The 19,254-nt window shown below is 42.5% G+C and overlaps 2 protein-coding genes across 7 annotated transcripts in view; one reads left to right on the top strand and one right to left on the bottom strand.

The window, feature by feature from the left end:
* Positions 1 to 2,740, bottom strand: part of alpha-Man-Ib (alpha-Mannosidase class I b) — a 73,168-nt gene extending 70,428 nt beyond the window's left edge. Inside the window, exon 1 of the mRNA XM_070100863.1 lies at positions 2,511 to 2,740. Within this exon, the coding sequence (XP_069956964.1) occupies positions 2,511 to 2,639 (129 nt within the window). The 5' untranslated portion in view covers positions 2,640 to 2,740. The remainder of the gene's footprint in view (positions 1 to 2,510) is intronic.
* The window catches only part of dare (NADPH:adrenodoxin oxidoreductase, mitochondrial), a 55,373-nt gene that overhangs the window by 15,934 nt on the left and 20,185 nt on the right, over positions 1 to 19,254 (top strand). Inside the window, exon 1 of one of the 6 annotated variants that reach the window (XM_053780811.2) lies at positions 18,419 to 18,666. The exons of 2 other annotated variants lie outside the window; for them this stretch is intronic. The gene's annotated coding sequence lies outside the window, so the exon portion shown is untranslated. 3 more of the 6 variants (XM_053780812.2, XM_053780815.2, XM_053780816.2) reach the window with 3 other exon arrangements.

Raw genomic sequence — 19,254 nt, forward strand, 5'->3', positions numbered from 1 at the left:
TTAGGTTCTTGGCTACTGCTGTGTAGGAAAGCCCAGCTTATACAGCAGGTTAGATTCTGGGCTACTGCTGTAAAGTGAAACATAGCTGCCGCCTCTTTTTTTTCCACTTTCAAATACATATAAAAGCCTGATAACATGTTTACTCTATCATATATTAGGTGAGCAATAGAGTTAGGCTTGAAAAATGCATATACAGTACACACATTAATTACCTTAATATATTTTTGCTCTTAGAGTGAATGGTGAATATATTTATTGTAGGAAGTCTGAATAAATAAAGAATAGATATAACTGAAAAAATGCTGTATTAGTGGAATGCTATAAAGCGGGGCCTACCTGTATATGCACAGGAGCATGGTAACCAAGCAGCCGCTAGATGCTTTGGACCGTGCGCTCATTGGCTCAAGAAAATTGCCCTCAATTTTATTTTTCCTTCATATTTCATGCTAAATTTAGGATGTGTCCTATATACCACAAATTACAGTGATCTTACTTCACCATCAGCACTGCTGCATTTTTTTTTTTTTTAAATTTGGCCGACACGTGACAGAACTCGATACTAAACATTACATAATTGACTCTGACATGGTGCACAACCTTTCTGCTATTTTCACTAATATCAAAAATAAATTTTTTTTCACAAGAAATAATTATGTTATTATGCCTTGTTGTACACTGGTTGTAGGTATTGCAAAATGTAAACTAATGCTCCAGGTCTGCTTATATATATACAGTCTCTAAGTGGTTGCAACCTATGTAGATTACCCTGGATAACCCAAAAGTCAGACAAAGTGACTTATTTCCACTGGGGTCCTATTATTTGGGTTAGGTTAAGTGAGTTTCATTAGGTTACGCCTTTTACCGTCTCTTATTATTTTGGATAAGAGACGGCAGTCCCTTTCAGGGAACACAACAATTATTATAGTCTTAATAAGTGCTAAACCTGCAGGGGTGATGAGCAGTGCCCAAAAAATAAGCAATCAGGTTTGATTCTAGAAAGAGGAAGAATTATATATTCACGGGGGAGTGCTAAACCCGTAGGGGTCATATACTACCTGGGGGGAAATGGAAGGCATTCAGGTTTGATCCATGGAAGAGAAGAGGAAGTCCATTTCCATGGATCAAGACCACTGTGCCAGCATCAAGGATCCTCTGTTGAGGGGCATCAAGGTGATAAGGACTTAAGTGGCCTGGTGGCTAAAGCTCCCGCTTCACACACGGAGGGCCCGGGTTCGATTCCCGGCGGATGGAAACATCTCGACACGTTTCCTTACACCTGTTGTCCTGTTCACCTAGCAGCAAGTAGGTACCTGGGTGTTAGTCGACTGGTGTGGGTGGCATCCTGGGGGACAAGATTGAGGACCACAATGGAAATAAGTTAGACGGTCCTTGATGGCGCACTGTCTTTCTTGGGTTATCCTTGGTGGCTAACCCTCCGGGGTTAAAAATCCAAACGAAATCCTATCTTATAATCTTATCTTATCTTAAGTAACACATGCAACATCTGCAAATCTTTATTCAAATAAAGATACCCAGGTGTTTAATGTGTTTGTGATTTCTCCTGTTGTAGCTATTGTAAACCAGAATTGTAATTCCTCATGATGTGATTATTGTAAACCAGAACTGTAAATCCTCATGGTTTGGCTATTGTAAACCAATATTGTAAATCTTCATGATGTGATTATTGTAAACCAGAACTGTAAATCCTCATGATGTGATTATTGTAAACCAATATTGTAAATCCTCATGATGTGATTATTGTAAACCAATATTGTAAATCCTCATGATGTGATTATTGTAAACCAATATTGTAAATCCTCATAATGTGATTATTGTAAACCAATATTGTAAATCCTCATAATGTGATTATTGTAAACCAATATTGTAAATCCTCATAATGTGATTATTGTAAACCAATATTGTAAATCCTCATAATGTGATTATTGTAAACCAATATTGTAACTCCCCAAACTGTGGCTATTGTAAACTAGTATAAAAACATAAAAAGAAGAGCAGATAAAAAAGTATACCTCTGTAGGGAATTATATTTAATTATTTCCCAATCCCAGCATTTAGAAAATAAAGAAAGGTCTAAAAAGGCCCCACAATATTTCAGACAAGTGAAAAAATATATTATTACGTTATTCCTCAAGCTGCGGCTATTGTAAAATAATATTATAACATAGGAAGAAGAGATGTCAAAATTACTTGGTCGAAAATTTTAGATTTAGATAACCCAGTGCCACCATTTAGAAAATATATAAAGGCCATTAAAATGGCCCCAATGCATGACCATCACTTCAGACATGTGAAAAATATTGATAATTATGTAAAAAGTATTATTATTACTATAATCAAGGGGGAGCGCTAAACCCGTAGGGTTATGCAGCGCCGGTGAGGGGGGGGGGGAGATGTGGAAAGTATTCAGGCTTAATTCAGGGAACTGGAGCACAGATCCAATTCCCTGAATCAAGAGCCCGTCACCATATGTCAAAAGTAATGTTACTGACCCTGCGCCATGATCGTGATGGAGTGATGGAGGTGGTGATGGAGGAGGTGATGGAGGAGTGTTGGAGGGCTGGTAGAGAGAGTGTTACATAGTCTCTCTTCTCCTCTATCACTGCTCCAGCTAACATCATCTAGGTGTCAGCTATAACATATCTGAAGCTATAAGAAGCTGACACCAGCTGTGCAACACCAGGAGCTGACAGCGGCTCTACACAACACTATAAACTTTATAATATATTGTTTACAAAAATGTTGAATATTGGAGGACATGTGAGCATCGTGGAGGGTGTTGGATACAGGATCAACATGTTGATCCTACTGGTGTTGCAACACTACCAGTGTTGCAACACTACTAGTGTTGCAACACTAATACTACTGGTGAAGTAACACTACTAGTGTTGCAACACTGGAGGACATGTGAGCATCGTGGAGGGTGTTGGATACAGGATCAACATGTTGATCCTACTGGTGTTGCAACACTACCAGTGTTGCAACACTACTAGTGTTGCAACACTAATACTACTGGTGAAGTAACACTACTAGTGTTGCAACACTGGAGGACATGTGAGCATCGTGGAGGGTGTTGGATACAGGATCAACATGTTGATCCTACTGGTGTTGCAACACTACCAGTGTTGCAACACTACTAGTGTTGCAACACTAATACTACTGGTGCAACATCTAGTGTTGCAACACTAATACTACTGGTGAAGTAACACTACTAGTGTTGCAACACTACTAGTGTTGCAACACTAATACTACTAGTGTTGCAACACTACTAGTGTTGCAACACTAATACTACTGGTGAAGTAACACTACTAGTGTTGCAACACTACTAGTGTTGCAACACTACTAGTGTTGCAACACTAATACTACTGGTGAAGTAACACTACTAGTGTTGCAACACTGGAGGACGTGTGAGCATCGTGGAGGGTGTTGGATACAGGATCAACATGTTGATCCTACTGGTGTTGCAACACTATCAGAGTGGCAACACTACTAGTGTTACAACACTAATACTACTGGTGAAGTAACACTACTAGTGTTGCAACACTGGAGGACATGTGAGCATCGTGGAGGGTGTTGGATACAGGATCAGCATGTTGATCCTACTGGTGTTGCAACACTGGTAGTGTTGCAACACTACTAGTGTTGCAACACTAATACTACTGGTGAAGTAACACTACTAGTGTTGCAACACTGGAGGACATGTGAGCATCGTGGAGGGTGTTGGATACAGGATCAGCATGTTGATCCTACTGGTGTTGCAACACTGGTAGTGTTGCAACACTACTAGTGTTGCAACACTAATACTACTGGTGAAGTAACACTACTAGTGTTGCAACACTGGAGGACATGTGAGCATCGTGGAGGGTGTTGGATACAGGATCAACATGTTGATCCTACTGGTGTTGCAACACTGATACTACTGGTGAAGTAACACTACTAGTGTTGCAACACTGGAGGACATGTGAGCATCGTGGAGGGTGTTGGATACAGGATCAACATGTTGATCCTACTGGTGTTGCAACACTACCAGTGTTGCAACACTACTAGTGTTGCAACACTGATACTACTGGTGAAGTAACACTACTAGTGTTGCAACACTGGAGGACATGTGAGCATCGTGGAGGGTGTTGGATACAGGATCAACATGTTGATCCTACTGGTGTTGTAACACTACCAGTGTTGCAACACTACTAGTGTTGCAACACTAGTGTTGCAACACTGATACTACTGGTGAAGTAACACTACTAGTGTTGCAACACTGGAGGACATGTGAGCATCGTAGAGGGTGTTGGATACAGGATCAACATGTTGATCCTAATGGTGTTGTAACACTACCAGTGTTGCAACACTACTAGTGTTGCAACACTGATACTACTGGTGAAGTAACACTACTAGTGTTGCAACACTGGAGGACATGTGAGCATCGTGGAGGGTGTTGGATACAGGATCAGCATGTTGATCCTACTGGTGTTGCAACACTACCAGAGTTGCAACACTACTAGTGTTGCAACACTAATACTACTGGTGAAGTAACACTACTAGTGTTGCAACACTGGAGGACATGTGAGCATCGTAGAGGGTGTTGGATACAGGATCAACATTCTGATACTAGTGTTGCAACAATACCAGTGTTGCAACAGTACTAGTGTTGCAACACTAATACTACTGGTGAAGCAACACTACTAGTGTTGCAACACTGGAGGACATGTGAGCATCGTGGAGGGTGTTGGATACAGGATCAACATTCTGATACTAGTGTTGCAACAATACCAGTGTTGCAACAGTACTAGTGTTGCAACACTAATACTACTGGTGAAGCAACACTACTAGTGTTGCAACACTGGAGGACATGTGAGCATCGTGGAGGGTGTTGGATACAGGATCAACATTCTGATACTAGTGTTGCAACAATACCAGTGTTGCAACAGTACTAGTGTTGCAACACTAATACTACTGGTGAAGCAACACTACTAGTGTTGCAACACTGGAGGACATGTGACCATCGTAGAGGGTGTTGGATACAGGATCAACATGTTGATCCTACTGGTGTTGCAACACTATCAGTTGCAACACTACTAGTGTTGCAACACTAATACTACTGGTGAAGTAACATTACTAGTGTTGCAACACTGGAGGACATGTGAGCATCGTGGAGGGTGTTGGATACAGGATCAGCATGTTGATCCTACTGGTGTTGCAACACTAATACTACTGGTGAAGTAACACTACTAGTGTTGCAACACTGGAGGACATGTGAGCATCGTGGAGGGTGTTGGATACAGGATCAGCATGTTGATCCTACTGGTGTTGCAACACTGGTAGTGTTGCAACACTACTAGTGTTGCAACACTAATACTACTGGTGAAGTAACACTACTAGTGTTGCAACACTGGAGGACATGTGAGCATCGTGGAGGGTGTTGGATACAGGATCAACATGTTGATCCTACTGGTGTTGCAACACTACCAGTGTTGCAACACTACTAGTGTTGCAACACTGATACTACTGGTGAAGTAACACTACTAGTGTTGCAACACTGGAGGACATGTGAGCATCGTGGAGGGTGTTGGATACAGGATCAACATGTTGATCCTACTGGTGTTGCAACACTACCAGTGTTGCAACACTAGTAGTGTTGCAACACTGATACTACTGGTGAAGTAACACTACTAGTGTTGCAACACTGGAGGACATGTGAGCATCGTGGAGGGTGTTGGATACAGGATCAACATGTTGATCCTACTGGTGTTGTAACACTACAAGTGTTGCAACACTACTAGTGTTGCAACACTAGTGTTGCAACACTGATACTACTGGTGAAGTAACACTACTAGTGTTGCAACACTGGAGGACATGTGAGCATCGTAGAGGGTGTTGGATACAGGATCAACATGTTGATCCTACTGGTGTTGTAACACTACCAGTGTTGCAACACTACTAGTGTTGCAACACTGATACTACTGGTGAAGTAACACTACTAGTGTTGCAACACTGGAGGACATGTGAGCATCGTGGAGGGTGTTGGATACAGGATCAGCATGTTGATCCTACTGGTGTTGCAACACTACCAGAGTTGCAACACTACTAGTGTTGCAACACTAATACTACTGGTGAAGTAACACTACTAGTGTTGCAACACTGGAGGACATGTGAGCATCGTAGAGGGTGTTGGATACAGGATCAACATTCTGATACTAGTGTTGCAACAATACCAGTGTTGCAACAGTACTAGTGTTGCAACACTAATACTACTGGTGAAGCATCACTACTAGTGTTGCAACACTGGAGGACATGTGAGCATCGTGGAGGGTGTTGGATACAGGATCAACATTCTGATACTAGTGTTGCAACAATACCAGTGTTGCAACAGTACTAGTGTTGCAACACTAATACTACTGGTGAAGCAACACTACTAGTGTTGCAACACTGGAGGACATGTGAGCATCGTGGAGGGTGTTGGATACAGGATCAACATTCTGATACTAGTGTTGCAACAATACCAGTGTTGCAACAGTACTAGTGTTGCAACACTAATACTACTGGTGAAGCAACACTACTAGTGTTGCAACACTGGAGGACATGTGACCATCGTAGAGGGTGTTGGATACAGGATCAACATGTTGATCCTACTGGTGTTGCAACACTATCAGTTGCAACACTACTAGTTTTGCAACACTAATACTACTGGTGAAGTAACACTACTAGTGTTGCAACACTGGAGGACATGTGAGCATCGTAGAGGGTGTTGGATACAGGATCAACATGTTGATCCTACTGGTGTTGTAACACTACCAGTGTTGCAACACTACTAGTGTTGCAACACTGATACTACTGGTGAAGTAACACTACTAGTGTTGCAACACTGGAGGACATGTGAGCATCGTAGAGGGTGTTGGATACAGGATCAACATGTTGATCCTACTGGTGTTGTAACACTACCAGTGTTGCAACACTACTAGTGTTGCAACACTGATACTACTGGTGAAGTAACACTACTAGTGTTGCAACACTGGAGGACATTTGAGCATCGTGGAGGGTGTTGGATACAGGATCAACATGTTGATCCTACTGGTGTTGCAACACTATCAGAGTTGCAACACTAATACTACTGGTGAAGTAACACTACTAGTATTGCAACACTGGAGGACATGTGAGCATCGTAGAGGGTGTTGGATACAGGATCAACATGTTGATCCTACTGGTGTTGTAACACTACCAGTGTTGCAACACTACTAGTGTTGCAACACTGATACTACTGGTGAAGTAACACTACTAGTGTTGCAACACTGGAGGACATGTGAGCATCGTGGAGGGTGTTGGATACAGGATCAACATGTTGATCCTACTGGTGTTGCAACACTATCAGAGTTGCAACACTACTAGTGTTGCAACACTAATACTACTGGTGAAGTAACACTACTAGTGTTGCAACACTAATACTACTGGTGAAGTAACACTACTAGTGTTGCAACACTGGAGGACATGTGAGCATCGTGGAGGGTGTTGGATACAGGATCAACATGTTGATCCTACTGGTGTTGTAACACTACCAGTGTTGCAACACTACTAGTGTTACAACACTAATACTACTGGTGAAGTAACACTACTAGTGTTGCAACACTGGAGGACATGTGAGCATCGTGGAGGGTGTTGGATACAGGATCAACATGTTGATCCTACTAATGTTGCAACACTACCAGTGTTGCAACAGTACTAGTGTTGCAACACTAATACTACTGGTGAAGTAACACTACTAGTGTTGCAACACTGGAGGACATGTGAGCATCGTGGAGGGTGTTGGATATAGGATCAACATGCTGATACTAGTGTTGCAACAATACCAGTGTTGCAACACTAACACTACTGGTGAAGTAACACTACTAGTGTTGCAACACTGGAGGACATGTGAGTATCGTGGAGGGTGTTGGATATAGGATCAACATGCTGATACTAGTGTTGCAACACTACCAATGTTGCAACACTAACACTACTGGTGAAGTAACACTACTAGTGTTGCAACACTGGAGGACATGTGAGTGTCGTGGAGGGTGTTGGATATAGGATCAACATGCTGATACTAGTGTTGCAACACTACCAGTGTTGCAACACTAATACTACTCGTGAAGTAACACTACTAGTGTTGCAACACTGGAGGACATGTGAGCATCGTGGAGGGTGTTGGATACAGGATCAACATGTTGATCCTACTAATGTTGCAACACTACCAGTGTTGCAACAGTACTAGTGTTGCAACACTAATACTACTGGTGAAGTAACACTACTAGTGTTGCAACACTGGAGGACATGTGAGCATCGTGGAGGGTGTTGGATATAGGATCAACATGCTGATACTAGTGTTGCAACAATACCAGTGTTGCAACACTAACACTACTGGTGAAGTAACACTACTAGTGTTGCAACACTGGAGGACATGTGAGTATCGTGGAGGGTGTTGGATATAGGATCAACATGCTGATACTAGTGTTGCAACACTACCAATGTTGCAACACTAACACTACTGGTGAAGTAACACTACTAGTGTTGCAACACTGGAGGACATGTGAGCATCGTGGAGGGTGTTGGATACAGGATCAACATTCTGATACTACTGGTGTTGCAACACTAATACTACTGGTGTTGCAACACTAATACTACTGGTGTTGCAACACTAATACTACTGGTGTTGCAACACTAATACTACTTGTGTTGCAACACTAATACTACTGGTGTTGCAACACTAACACTACTGATGAAGCAACCTGGAGTTTACCTGGAGAGAGTTCCGGGGGTTAACGCCCCCGCGGCCCGGTCTGAGACCAGGCCTCCTGGTGGATCAGAGCCTGATCAACCAGGCTGTTGCTGCTGGCTGCACGCAAACCAACATACGAGCCACAGCCCGGCTGATCCGGAACTGACTTTAGGTGCTTGTCCAGTGCCAGCTTGAAGACTGCCAGGGGTCTGTTGGTAATCCCCCTTATGTGTGCTGGGAGGCAGTTGAACAGTCTCGGGCCCCTGACACTTACTGTATGGTCTCTTAACGTGCTAGTGACACCCCTGCTTTTCATTGGGGGGATGGTGCATCGTCTGCCAAGTCTTTTGCTTTCGTAGTGGGTGATTTTCGTGTGCAAGTTCGGTACTAGTCCCTCTAGGATTTTCCAGGTGTATATAATCATGTATCTCTCCCTCCTGCGTTCCAGGGAATACAGGTTTAGGAACCTCAAGCGCTCCCAATAATTGAGGTGTTTTATCTCCGTTATGCGCGCCGTGAAAGTTCTCTGTACATTTTCTAGGTCGGCAATTTCACCTGCCTTGAAAGGTGCTGTTAGTGTGCAGCAATATTCCAGCCTAGATAGAACAAGTGACCTGAAGAGTGTCATCATGGGCTTGGCCTCCCTAGTTTTGAAGGTTCTCATTATCCATCCTGTCATTTTTCTAGCAGATGCGATTGATACAGTGTTATGGTCCTTGAAGGTGAGATCCTCCGACATGATCACTCCCAGGTCTTTGACGTTGGTGTTTCGCTCTATTTTGTGGCCAGAATTTGTTTTGTACTCTGATGAAGATTTAATTTCCTCATGTTTACCATATCTGAGTAATTGAAATTTCTCATCGTTGAACTTCATATTGTTTTCTGCAGCCCACTGAAAGATTTGGTTGATGTCTGCCTGGAGCTTTGCAGTGTCTGCAATGGAAGACACTGTCATGCTGATTCGGGTGTCATCTGCAAAGGAAGACACGGTGCTGTGGCTGACATCCTTGTCTATGTCGGATATAAGGATGAGGAACAAGATGGGAGCGAGTACTGTGCCTTGTGGAACAGAGCTTTTCACCGTAGCTGCCTCGGACTTTACTCTGTTGACGACTACTCTCTGTGTTCTGTTAGTGAGGAAATTATAGATCCATCGACCGACTTTTCCTGTTATTCCTTTAGCACGCATTTTGTGCGCTATTACGCCATGGTCACACTTGTCGAAGGCTTTTGCAAAGTCTGTATATATTACATCTGCATTCGTTTTGTCTTCTAGTGCATTTAGGACCTTGTCGTAGTGGTCTAATAGTTGAGACAGACAGGAGCGACCTGTTCTAAACCCATGTTGCCCTGGGTTGTGTAACTGATGGGTTTCTAGATGCGTGGTGATCTTGCTTCTTAGGACCCTTTCAAAGATTTTTATGATATGGGATGTTAGTGCTATTGGTCTGTAGTTCTTTGCTGTTGCTTTACTGCCCCCTTTGTGGAGTGGGGCTATGTCTGTTGTTTTTAGTAACTGTGGGACGACCCCCGTGTCCATGCTCCCTCTCCATAGGATGGAAAAGGCTCGTGATAGGGGCTTCTTGCAGTTCTTGATGAACACAGAGTTCCATGAGTCTGGCCCTGGGGCAGAGTGCATGGGCATGTCATTTATCGCCTGTTCGAAGTCATTTGGCGTCAGGATAACATCGGATAGGCTTGTGTTAATCAAATTTTGTGGCTCTCTCATAAAAAATTCATTTTGATCTTCGACTCTCAGTCTGGTTAGCGGCTTGCTAAAAACTGAGTCATATTGGGACTTGAGTAGCTCACTCATTTCCTTGTTGTCATCTGTGTAGGACCCATCTTGTTTAAGTAGGGGCCCAATACTGGACGTTGTTCTCGATTTTGATTTGGCATAGGAGAAGAAATACTTTGGGTTTCTTTCGATTTCATTTATGGCTTTTAGTTCTTCCCGCGATTCCTGACTCCTAAAGGATTCTTTTAGCTTAAGTTCGATGCTTGCTATTTCTCTGACCAGTGTCTCCCTACGCATTTCAGATATATTGACCTCTTTTAGCCGCTCTGTTATTCTTTTCCGTCGCCTGTAAAGGGAGCGCCTGTCTCTTTCTGTTTTACATCTACTCCTCCTTTTTCTTAGAGGAATAAGCCTTGTGCATACATCGAGTGCTACCGAGTTAATCTGTTCTAGGCATAAGTTGGGGTCTGTGTTGCTTAGTATATCTTCCCAGCTTATATCGGTTAGGACTTGGTTTACTTGGTCCCACTTTATGTTTTTGTTATTGAAGTTGAATTTGGTGAATGCTCCCTCGTGACTAATCTCATTATGTCGGTCTGGGGCTCCGCGCATACATGACTGAACCTCAATTATGTTGTGATCTGAGTATATTGTTTTTGATATGGTGATATTTCTTATCAGATCATCATTGTTAGTGAAGATGAGGTCTTGTGTATTCTCCAGTCTAGTAGGCTCTATTATTTGCTGGTTTAAATTGAATTTTGTGCAGAGATTTAAAAGCTCGCGTGAGTGTGAGTTTTCATCAGAGCTGCCTCCTGGTGTTATTACTGCAACAATATTATTTGCTATATTCCTCCATTTTAGGTGCCTTAAGTTGAAATCCCCCAGGAGCAAGATGTTGGGTGCAGGAGCTGGAAGGTTTTCCAGACAGTGGTCAATTTTTAACAGCTGTTCCTGGAATTGCTGGGATGTTGCATCCGGAGGCTTGTAGACTATCACAATGACTAGGTTTTGGTTCTCGACCTTTACTGCTAAAACTTCCACTACATCATTTGAGGCATTTAGCAGTTCTGTGCAAACAATGTACAGGCCAACCCCCCCCTTTTGCCTGTTCTCTCTGTCACATCTGTATAGGTTGTAACCTGGGATCCATATTTCGTTGTCCAAGTGATCCTTTATGTGGGTCTCAGTGAAAGCAACACTGGTAGTGTTGCAACACTAATACTACTTGTGTTGCAACACTAATAATACTGGTGTTGCAACACTAACACTACTGATGAAGCAACACTGGTAATGTTGCAACACTGGTAATGTTGCAACACTGACATTACTCATGCTACAACACTGACACTACTCATGCTGCAACACTGACACTACTCATGCTGCAACACTGGCATTACTAATGCTGCAACACTGACACTACTCATGCTGCAACACTGGCATTACTAATGCTGCAACACTGACACTACTCATGCTACAACACTGACATTACTCATGCTACAACACTGGCACTACTCATACTACAACACTGACACTACTCATGCTACAACACTGACACTACTCATGCTACAACACTGACATTACTCATGCTACGACACTGACATTACTCATGCTACAACACTGACACTACTCATGCTACAACACTGACACTGCTCATGCTACAACACTGACACTACTCATGCTACAACACTGACATTACTCATGCTACAACACTGACATTACTCATGCTACAACACTGACACTACTCATGCTACAACACTGACACTACTCATGCTACAACACTGACATTACTCATGCTACAACACTGACATTACTCATGCTACAACACTGACACTACTCATGCTACAACACTGACACTACTCATGCTACAACACTGACATTACTCATGCTACAACACTGACATTACTCATGCTACAACACTGACACTACTCATGCTGCAACACTGACACTACTCATGCTACAACACTGACATTACTCATGTTGCAACAATGACACTACTCATGATACAACACTGACATTACTCATGCTGCAACACTGACACTACTCATGCTACAACACTGACACTACTCATGCTACAACACTGACACTACTCATGCTACAACACTGACACTACTCATGCTGCAACACTGACACTACTCATGCTGCAACACTGACACTACTCATGCTACAACACTGGCACTACTCATGCTGCAACACTGGCACTACTCATGCTACAACACTGGCACTACTCATGCTGCAACAATGACACTACTCATGCTACAACACTGACACTACTCATGCTACAACACTGACACTACTCATGCTACAACACTGGCACTACTCATGCTGCAACATTGACATTACTCATGCTGCAACACTGACAATACTCATGCTACAACACTGACACTACTCATGCTACAACACTGACACTACTCATGCTACAACACTGGCACTACTCATGCTGCAACACTGGCACTACTCATGCTGCAACACTGACAATACTCATGCTACAACACTGACATTACTCATGCTACAACATTGACACTACTCATGCTGCAACAATGACACTACTCATGCTGCAACACTGACACTACTCATGCTACAACACTGACACTACTCATGCTGCAACATTGGCATTACTCATGCTGCAACACTGGCACTACTCATGCTGCAACACTGGCACTACTCATGCTGCAACACTGACACTACTCATGCTACAACACTGACACTACTCATGCTGCAACATTGGCATTACTCATGCTGCAACACTGGCACTACTCATGCTGCAACACTGTCACTACTCATGCTGCAACACTGACAATACTCATGCTACAACACTGACATTACTCATGCTACAACATTGACACTACTCATGCTACAACACTGACACTACTCATGCTACAACACTGACATTACTCATGCTACAACATTGACACTACTCATGCTGCAACACTGACAATACTCATGCTACAACATTGACATTACTCATGCTACAACATTGACACTACTCATGCTACAACACTGACACTACTCATGCTACAACACTGACACTACTCATGCTACAACACTGACACTACTCATGCTACAACACTGACACTACTCATGCTACAACACTGACATTACTCATGCTACAACACTGACATTACTCATGCTACAACATTGACATTACTCATGCTGCAACACTGACACACCAGAGTATGACACTGTCACTGTCCACACACCAGAGTATGACACTGTCACTGTCCACACACCAGAGTATGACACTGTCACTGTCCACACCCCAGAGTATGACACTGTCACTGTCCACACACCAGAGTATGACACTGTCACTGTCCACACACCAGTGTATGACACTGTCACTGTCCACACACCAGTTTATGACACTGTCACTGTCCACACACCAGTGTATGACACTCACTGTTCACACCGGTGTATGACACTGTCACTGTCCACACACCAGTGTATGACACTGTCACTGTCCACACACCAGTGTATGACACTGTCACTGTCCACACACCAGTGTATGACACTGTCACTGTCCACACACCAGTGTATGACACTGTCACTATCCACACACCAGTGTATGACACTGTCACTGTCCACACACCGGTGTATGACACTGTCACTGTTCACACACCAGTGTATGACACTGTCACTGTCCACACACCGGTGTATGACACTGTCACTGTCCACACACCAGTGTATGACACTGTCACTGTCCACACACCGGTGTATGACACTGTCACTGTTCACACACCAGTGTATGACACTGTCACTGTCCACACACCGGTGTATGACACTGTCACTGTCCACACACCGGTGTATGACACTGTCACTGTTCACACACCAGTGTATGACACTGTCACTGTCCACACACCGGTGTATGACACTGTCACTGTCCACACACCGGTGTATGACACTGTCACTGTCCACACACCGGTGTATGACACTGTCACTGTCCACACACCGGTGTATGACACTGTCACTGTTCACACACCAGTGTATGACACTGTCACTGTCCACACACCAGTGTATGACACTGTCTCTGTCCACACACCAGTGTATGACATTGTCACTATCCACACACCAGTGTATGACACTGTCACTGTCCACACACCGGTGTATGACACTGTCACTGTTCACACACCAGTGTATGACACTGTCACTGTCCACACACCGGTGTATGACACTGTCACTGTCCACACACCAGTGTATGACACTGTCACTGTCCACACACCGGTGTATGACACTGTCACTGTTCACACACCAGTGTATGACACTGTCACTGTCCACACACCGGTGTATGACACTGTCACTGTCCACACACCGGTGTATGACACTGTCACTGTTCACACACCAGTGTATGACACTGTCACTGTCCACACACCGGTGTATGACACTGTCACTGTCCACACACCGGTGTATGACACTGTCACTGTCCACACACCGGTGTATGACACTGTCACTGTCCACACACCGGTGTATGACACTGTCACTGTTCACACACCAGTGTATGACACTGTCACTGTCCACACACCAGTGTATGACACTGTCTCTGTCCACACACCAGTGTATGACATTGTCACTATCCACACACCAGTGTATGACACTGTCACTGTCCACACACCAGTGTATGACACTGTCACTGTCCACACACCAGTGTATGACACTGTCACTGTCCACACACCAGTGTATGACACTGTCACTATCCACACACCAGTGTATGACACTGTCACTGTTCACACACCAGTGTATGACACTGTCACTGTCCACACACCAGTGTATGACACTGTCACTGTCCACACACCAGTGTATGACATTGTCACTATCCACACACCAGTGTATGACACTGTCACTGTCCACACACCAGTGTATGACACTGTCACTGTTCACACACCAGTGTATGACACTGTCACTGTCCACACACCAGTGTATGACACTGTCACTGTCCACACACCAGTGTATGACATAGTCACTATCCACACACCAGTGTATGACATAGTCACTATCCACACACCAGTGTATGACACTGTCACTGTCCACACACCAGTGTATGACATAGTCACTATCCACACACCAGTGTATGACATTGTCACTATCCACACACCAGTGTATGACATAGTCACTATCCACACACCAGTGTATGACACTGTCACTGTCCACACACCAGTGTATGACATAGTCACTATCCACACACCAGTGTATGACATAGTCACTATCCACACACCAGTGTATGACATTGTCACTATCCACACACCAGTGTATGACATTGTCACTATCCACACACCAGTGTATGACAGTCACTATCCACACACCAGTGTATGACATAGTCACTATCCACACACCAGTGTATGACATTGTCACTATCCACACACCAGTGTATGACATAGTCACTATCCACACACCTGCTTCTATCAACTTTTCTGTACTCGACTGAAGAAGCCTACTGTGTAGGCGAAACGTTTCAAAATAAAGATACCTAACTGTTGCATATGTGTCTTACCTAACAACCTGTCGGTATTTTATACCATTTTAATGTTCAACCGGTGTATGACACTGTCATTCACTGTTAGTTTTAGTTAGTTTAATATGTTTATTATGCACCCCATACCCATCCTGTGGGCGGTAGTCACCCCATACCCATCCTGTGGGTGGTAGTCACCCCATACCCATCCTGTGGGCGGTAGTCAAAAGATTACAGAGGTACATAATTGGTCCAGGGACTGGACTCCAAAGTTTTGATAGCTGAGCAAGTTACAAAGGTAATGAACTCACAATTTACAAAGGTAATGAACTCACAATTTACAAAGGTAATGAACTCACAATTTACAAAGGTAATGAACTCTAGGTAGGTCTGGTCACAATCATGACAAGTTACAAAGGTATTTACAGATTACAGAGGTACGTAATGGGTCCAGGGACTGGACTCCAAAGTTTTGATAGCTGAGCAAGTTACAAAGGTAATGAACTAGATCTGGTCATTCACTGGTGTGTATATTACTGACATCTCCATACAAACAGTCCTGCCAGAGATACTTGTAGCTTAACTTTTTTGGGTTCTCCTAGGTTCTCTACACATATGCTGCTATGTATGATAATTCTATGTAACTGTATTTGTGTATACCTGAATAAACTTACTTACTTACTTACTAACCTAAGTCGAACATTAACAAAATTTTGCAATGTTATTTAACAAGACACATTTCATTATAATGAATAATGGATCTGCTGGTTCCTATCTGTACTGTTTTTGTTCTTCAGTCTTGTTTGCTAGTTATTCTCTGTACTGTTCTTGTTCTTCAGTCTTGTTTGCTAGTTATTCTCTGTACTGTTCTTGTTCTTCAGTCTTGTTTGCTAGTTATTATCTGTACTGTTCTTGTTCTTCAGTCTTGTTTGCTAGTTATTCTCTGTACTGTTCTTGTTCTTCAGTCTTGTTTGCTAGTTATTCTCTGTACTGTTCTTGTTCTTCAGTCTTGTTTGCTAGTTATTCTCTGTACTGTTCTTGTTCTTCAGTCTTGTTTGCTAGTTATTCTCTGTACTGTTCTTGTTCTTCAGTCTTGTTTGCTAGTTATTCTCTGTACTGTTCTTGTTCTTCAGTCTTGTTTGCTAGTTATTCTCTGTACTGTTCTTGTTCTTCAGTCTTGTTTGCTAGTTATTCTCTGTACTGTTCTTGTTCTTCAGTCTTGTTTGCTAGTTATTCTCTGTACTGTTCTTGTTCTTCCGTCTTGTTTGCTAGTTATTCTCTGTACTGTTCTTGTTCTTCAGTCTTGTTTGCTAGTTATTCTCTGTACTGTTCTTGTTCTTCCGTCTTGTTTGCTAGTTCTTCTCTGTACTGTTCTTGTTCTTCAGTCTTGTTTGTTAGTTCTTCTCTCTACTGTTCTTGTTCTTCAGTCTTGTTTGCTAGTTATTCTCTGTACTGTTCTTGTTCTTCAGTCTTGTTTGTTAGTTCTTCTCTCTACTGTTCTTGTTCTTCAGTCTTGTTTGCTAGTTCTTCTCTGTACTGTTCTTGTTCTTCAGTCTTGTTTGTTAGTTCTTCTCTCTACTGTTCTTGTTCTTCAGTCTTGTTTGCTAGTTCTTCTCTGTACTGTTCTTGTTCTTCAGTCTTGTTTACTAGTTTCTATTTTTACTGTTCTTATTTTTCAGTCTTGTTTGCTAGTTATTCTCTGTACTGTTCTTGTTCTTCAGTCTTGTTTACTAGTTTCTATTTTTACTGTTCTTATTTTTCAGTCTTGTTTGCTAGTTATTCTCTGTACTGTTCTTGTTCTTCAGTCTTGTTTGCTAGTTATTCTCTGTACTGTTCTTGTTCTTCAGTCTTGTTTACTAGTTTCTATTTTTACTGTTCTTGTTCTTCAGTCTTGTTTGCTATTTCATTGCTGACAATGGAAATAAGTCACTGTCTGATTTTTAAGGTTATCCTGGTTAGTAATTTACATATATGACACTGTGTATGATTATATGTATAACTATATGTACCTAAATATACTTACTTGTGTTATCCCAGGTTCTCTACACATATGCTGCTATGTATGATAATTCTATGTAACTGTATTTGTGTATACCTGAATAAACTTACTTACTTTCTTACTTAGTTACTTGCTTACTGAGTTACTTCCATGTTTGCTTGCTTACTTATTTGCTTATTTATTTGCTTGCCTACTTATTTGCTTGCTTACTTATATGCTTACTTAGTTACTTACATACTTACTAATTTACTCACTCATTTACTCACTCATTTACTCACACATTTACTCATTTGCTCAATTATTTACTCATTCATTCACTCATTCATTTACTCATTCACTCACTTATTTACTCATTTACTCACTCATTCACTCACTCATTTACTCACTCATTCACTCATTTACTCACTCATTTAGTGAGTTAGATGACAATAAAGCACAAAGTTTAGTGGCCCTGAACAACCTTGTGCGTCTCATTGCCCTTATAAACCACAACAACAACATAAAAATATCTATTATTTTGGAATATATATATATTTTCTGGGCATCTAGTGGCCATATTTAGTTACTGTATAAATATATTTTAAGTGTATTAATGGCAGTGTTGCCTTGGCTTGTATAAGAGAGCTGTGCTGGCTTATTTTAGCCTTGGAAGATAAGATAAGCTTTGTTGAAGCTTCAAGGTTGTTGAAGAAGACTTACCGGATTATTAAATCTACCGGGTTAGTAAGCCAGGATAACCCAGTGACTGGCTCCAGATTATGTAATTATAATGGGTTAGTAAGCCAGGATAACCTGTTGAGACTGGATTATTAACTACAGGATTAGTAAGCCAGGATAACCTGGTGATGCTCTGGATTATTAACTACTGGGTTAGTAACCCAGGATAACCCAGTGAAGCCAGTCACTGTGGCTTGTTTCTGTTTGTATTATATTACTAGGACAACAGGTGTTAGTATGACTACCTCAGGTGTCTAGTTATTACTTGGTGCCCTGGGACAGCAAGTGTTAGAACCCCTCAAGTCAAGAGCTCTTGATCCAAGGAACTGGAATTATCCTCCCCTTACTTGGATCAAGCCTCACTGCCTCTCATTCACCAGGCGCTTCATGAGCCTTGTGGCGTCAGCACTTTCTCCGAATTAAAATAAATTTTGATTGTGGGCCTCCGAGCCTCTTCCCCAGGATGCAACCCACAAGAGCACATTGACATGCAGGTGACTCCTAATTGCTAGGTGACCCAGGGCAGCAGGTATTTACCTGGAGGTCGTTCTGGGGGTTAATTCCTCCATGGTTAGGTCCATAGCCAAGCC

Source organism: Cherax quadricarinatus, chromosome 75, assembly GCF_038502225.1.
Source record: "Cherax quadricarinatus isolate ZL_2023a chromosome 75, ASM3850222v1, whole genome shotgun sequence".
NCBI lineage: Eukaryota > Metazoa > Arthropoda > Malacostraca > Decapoda > Parastacidae > Cherax > Cherax quadricarinatus.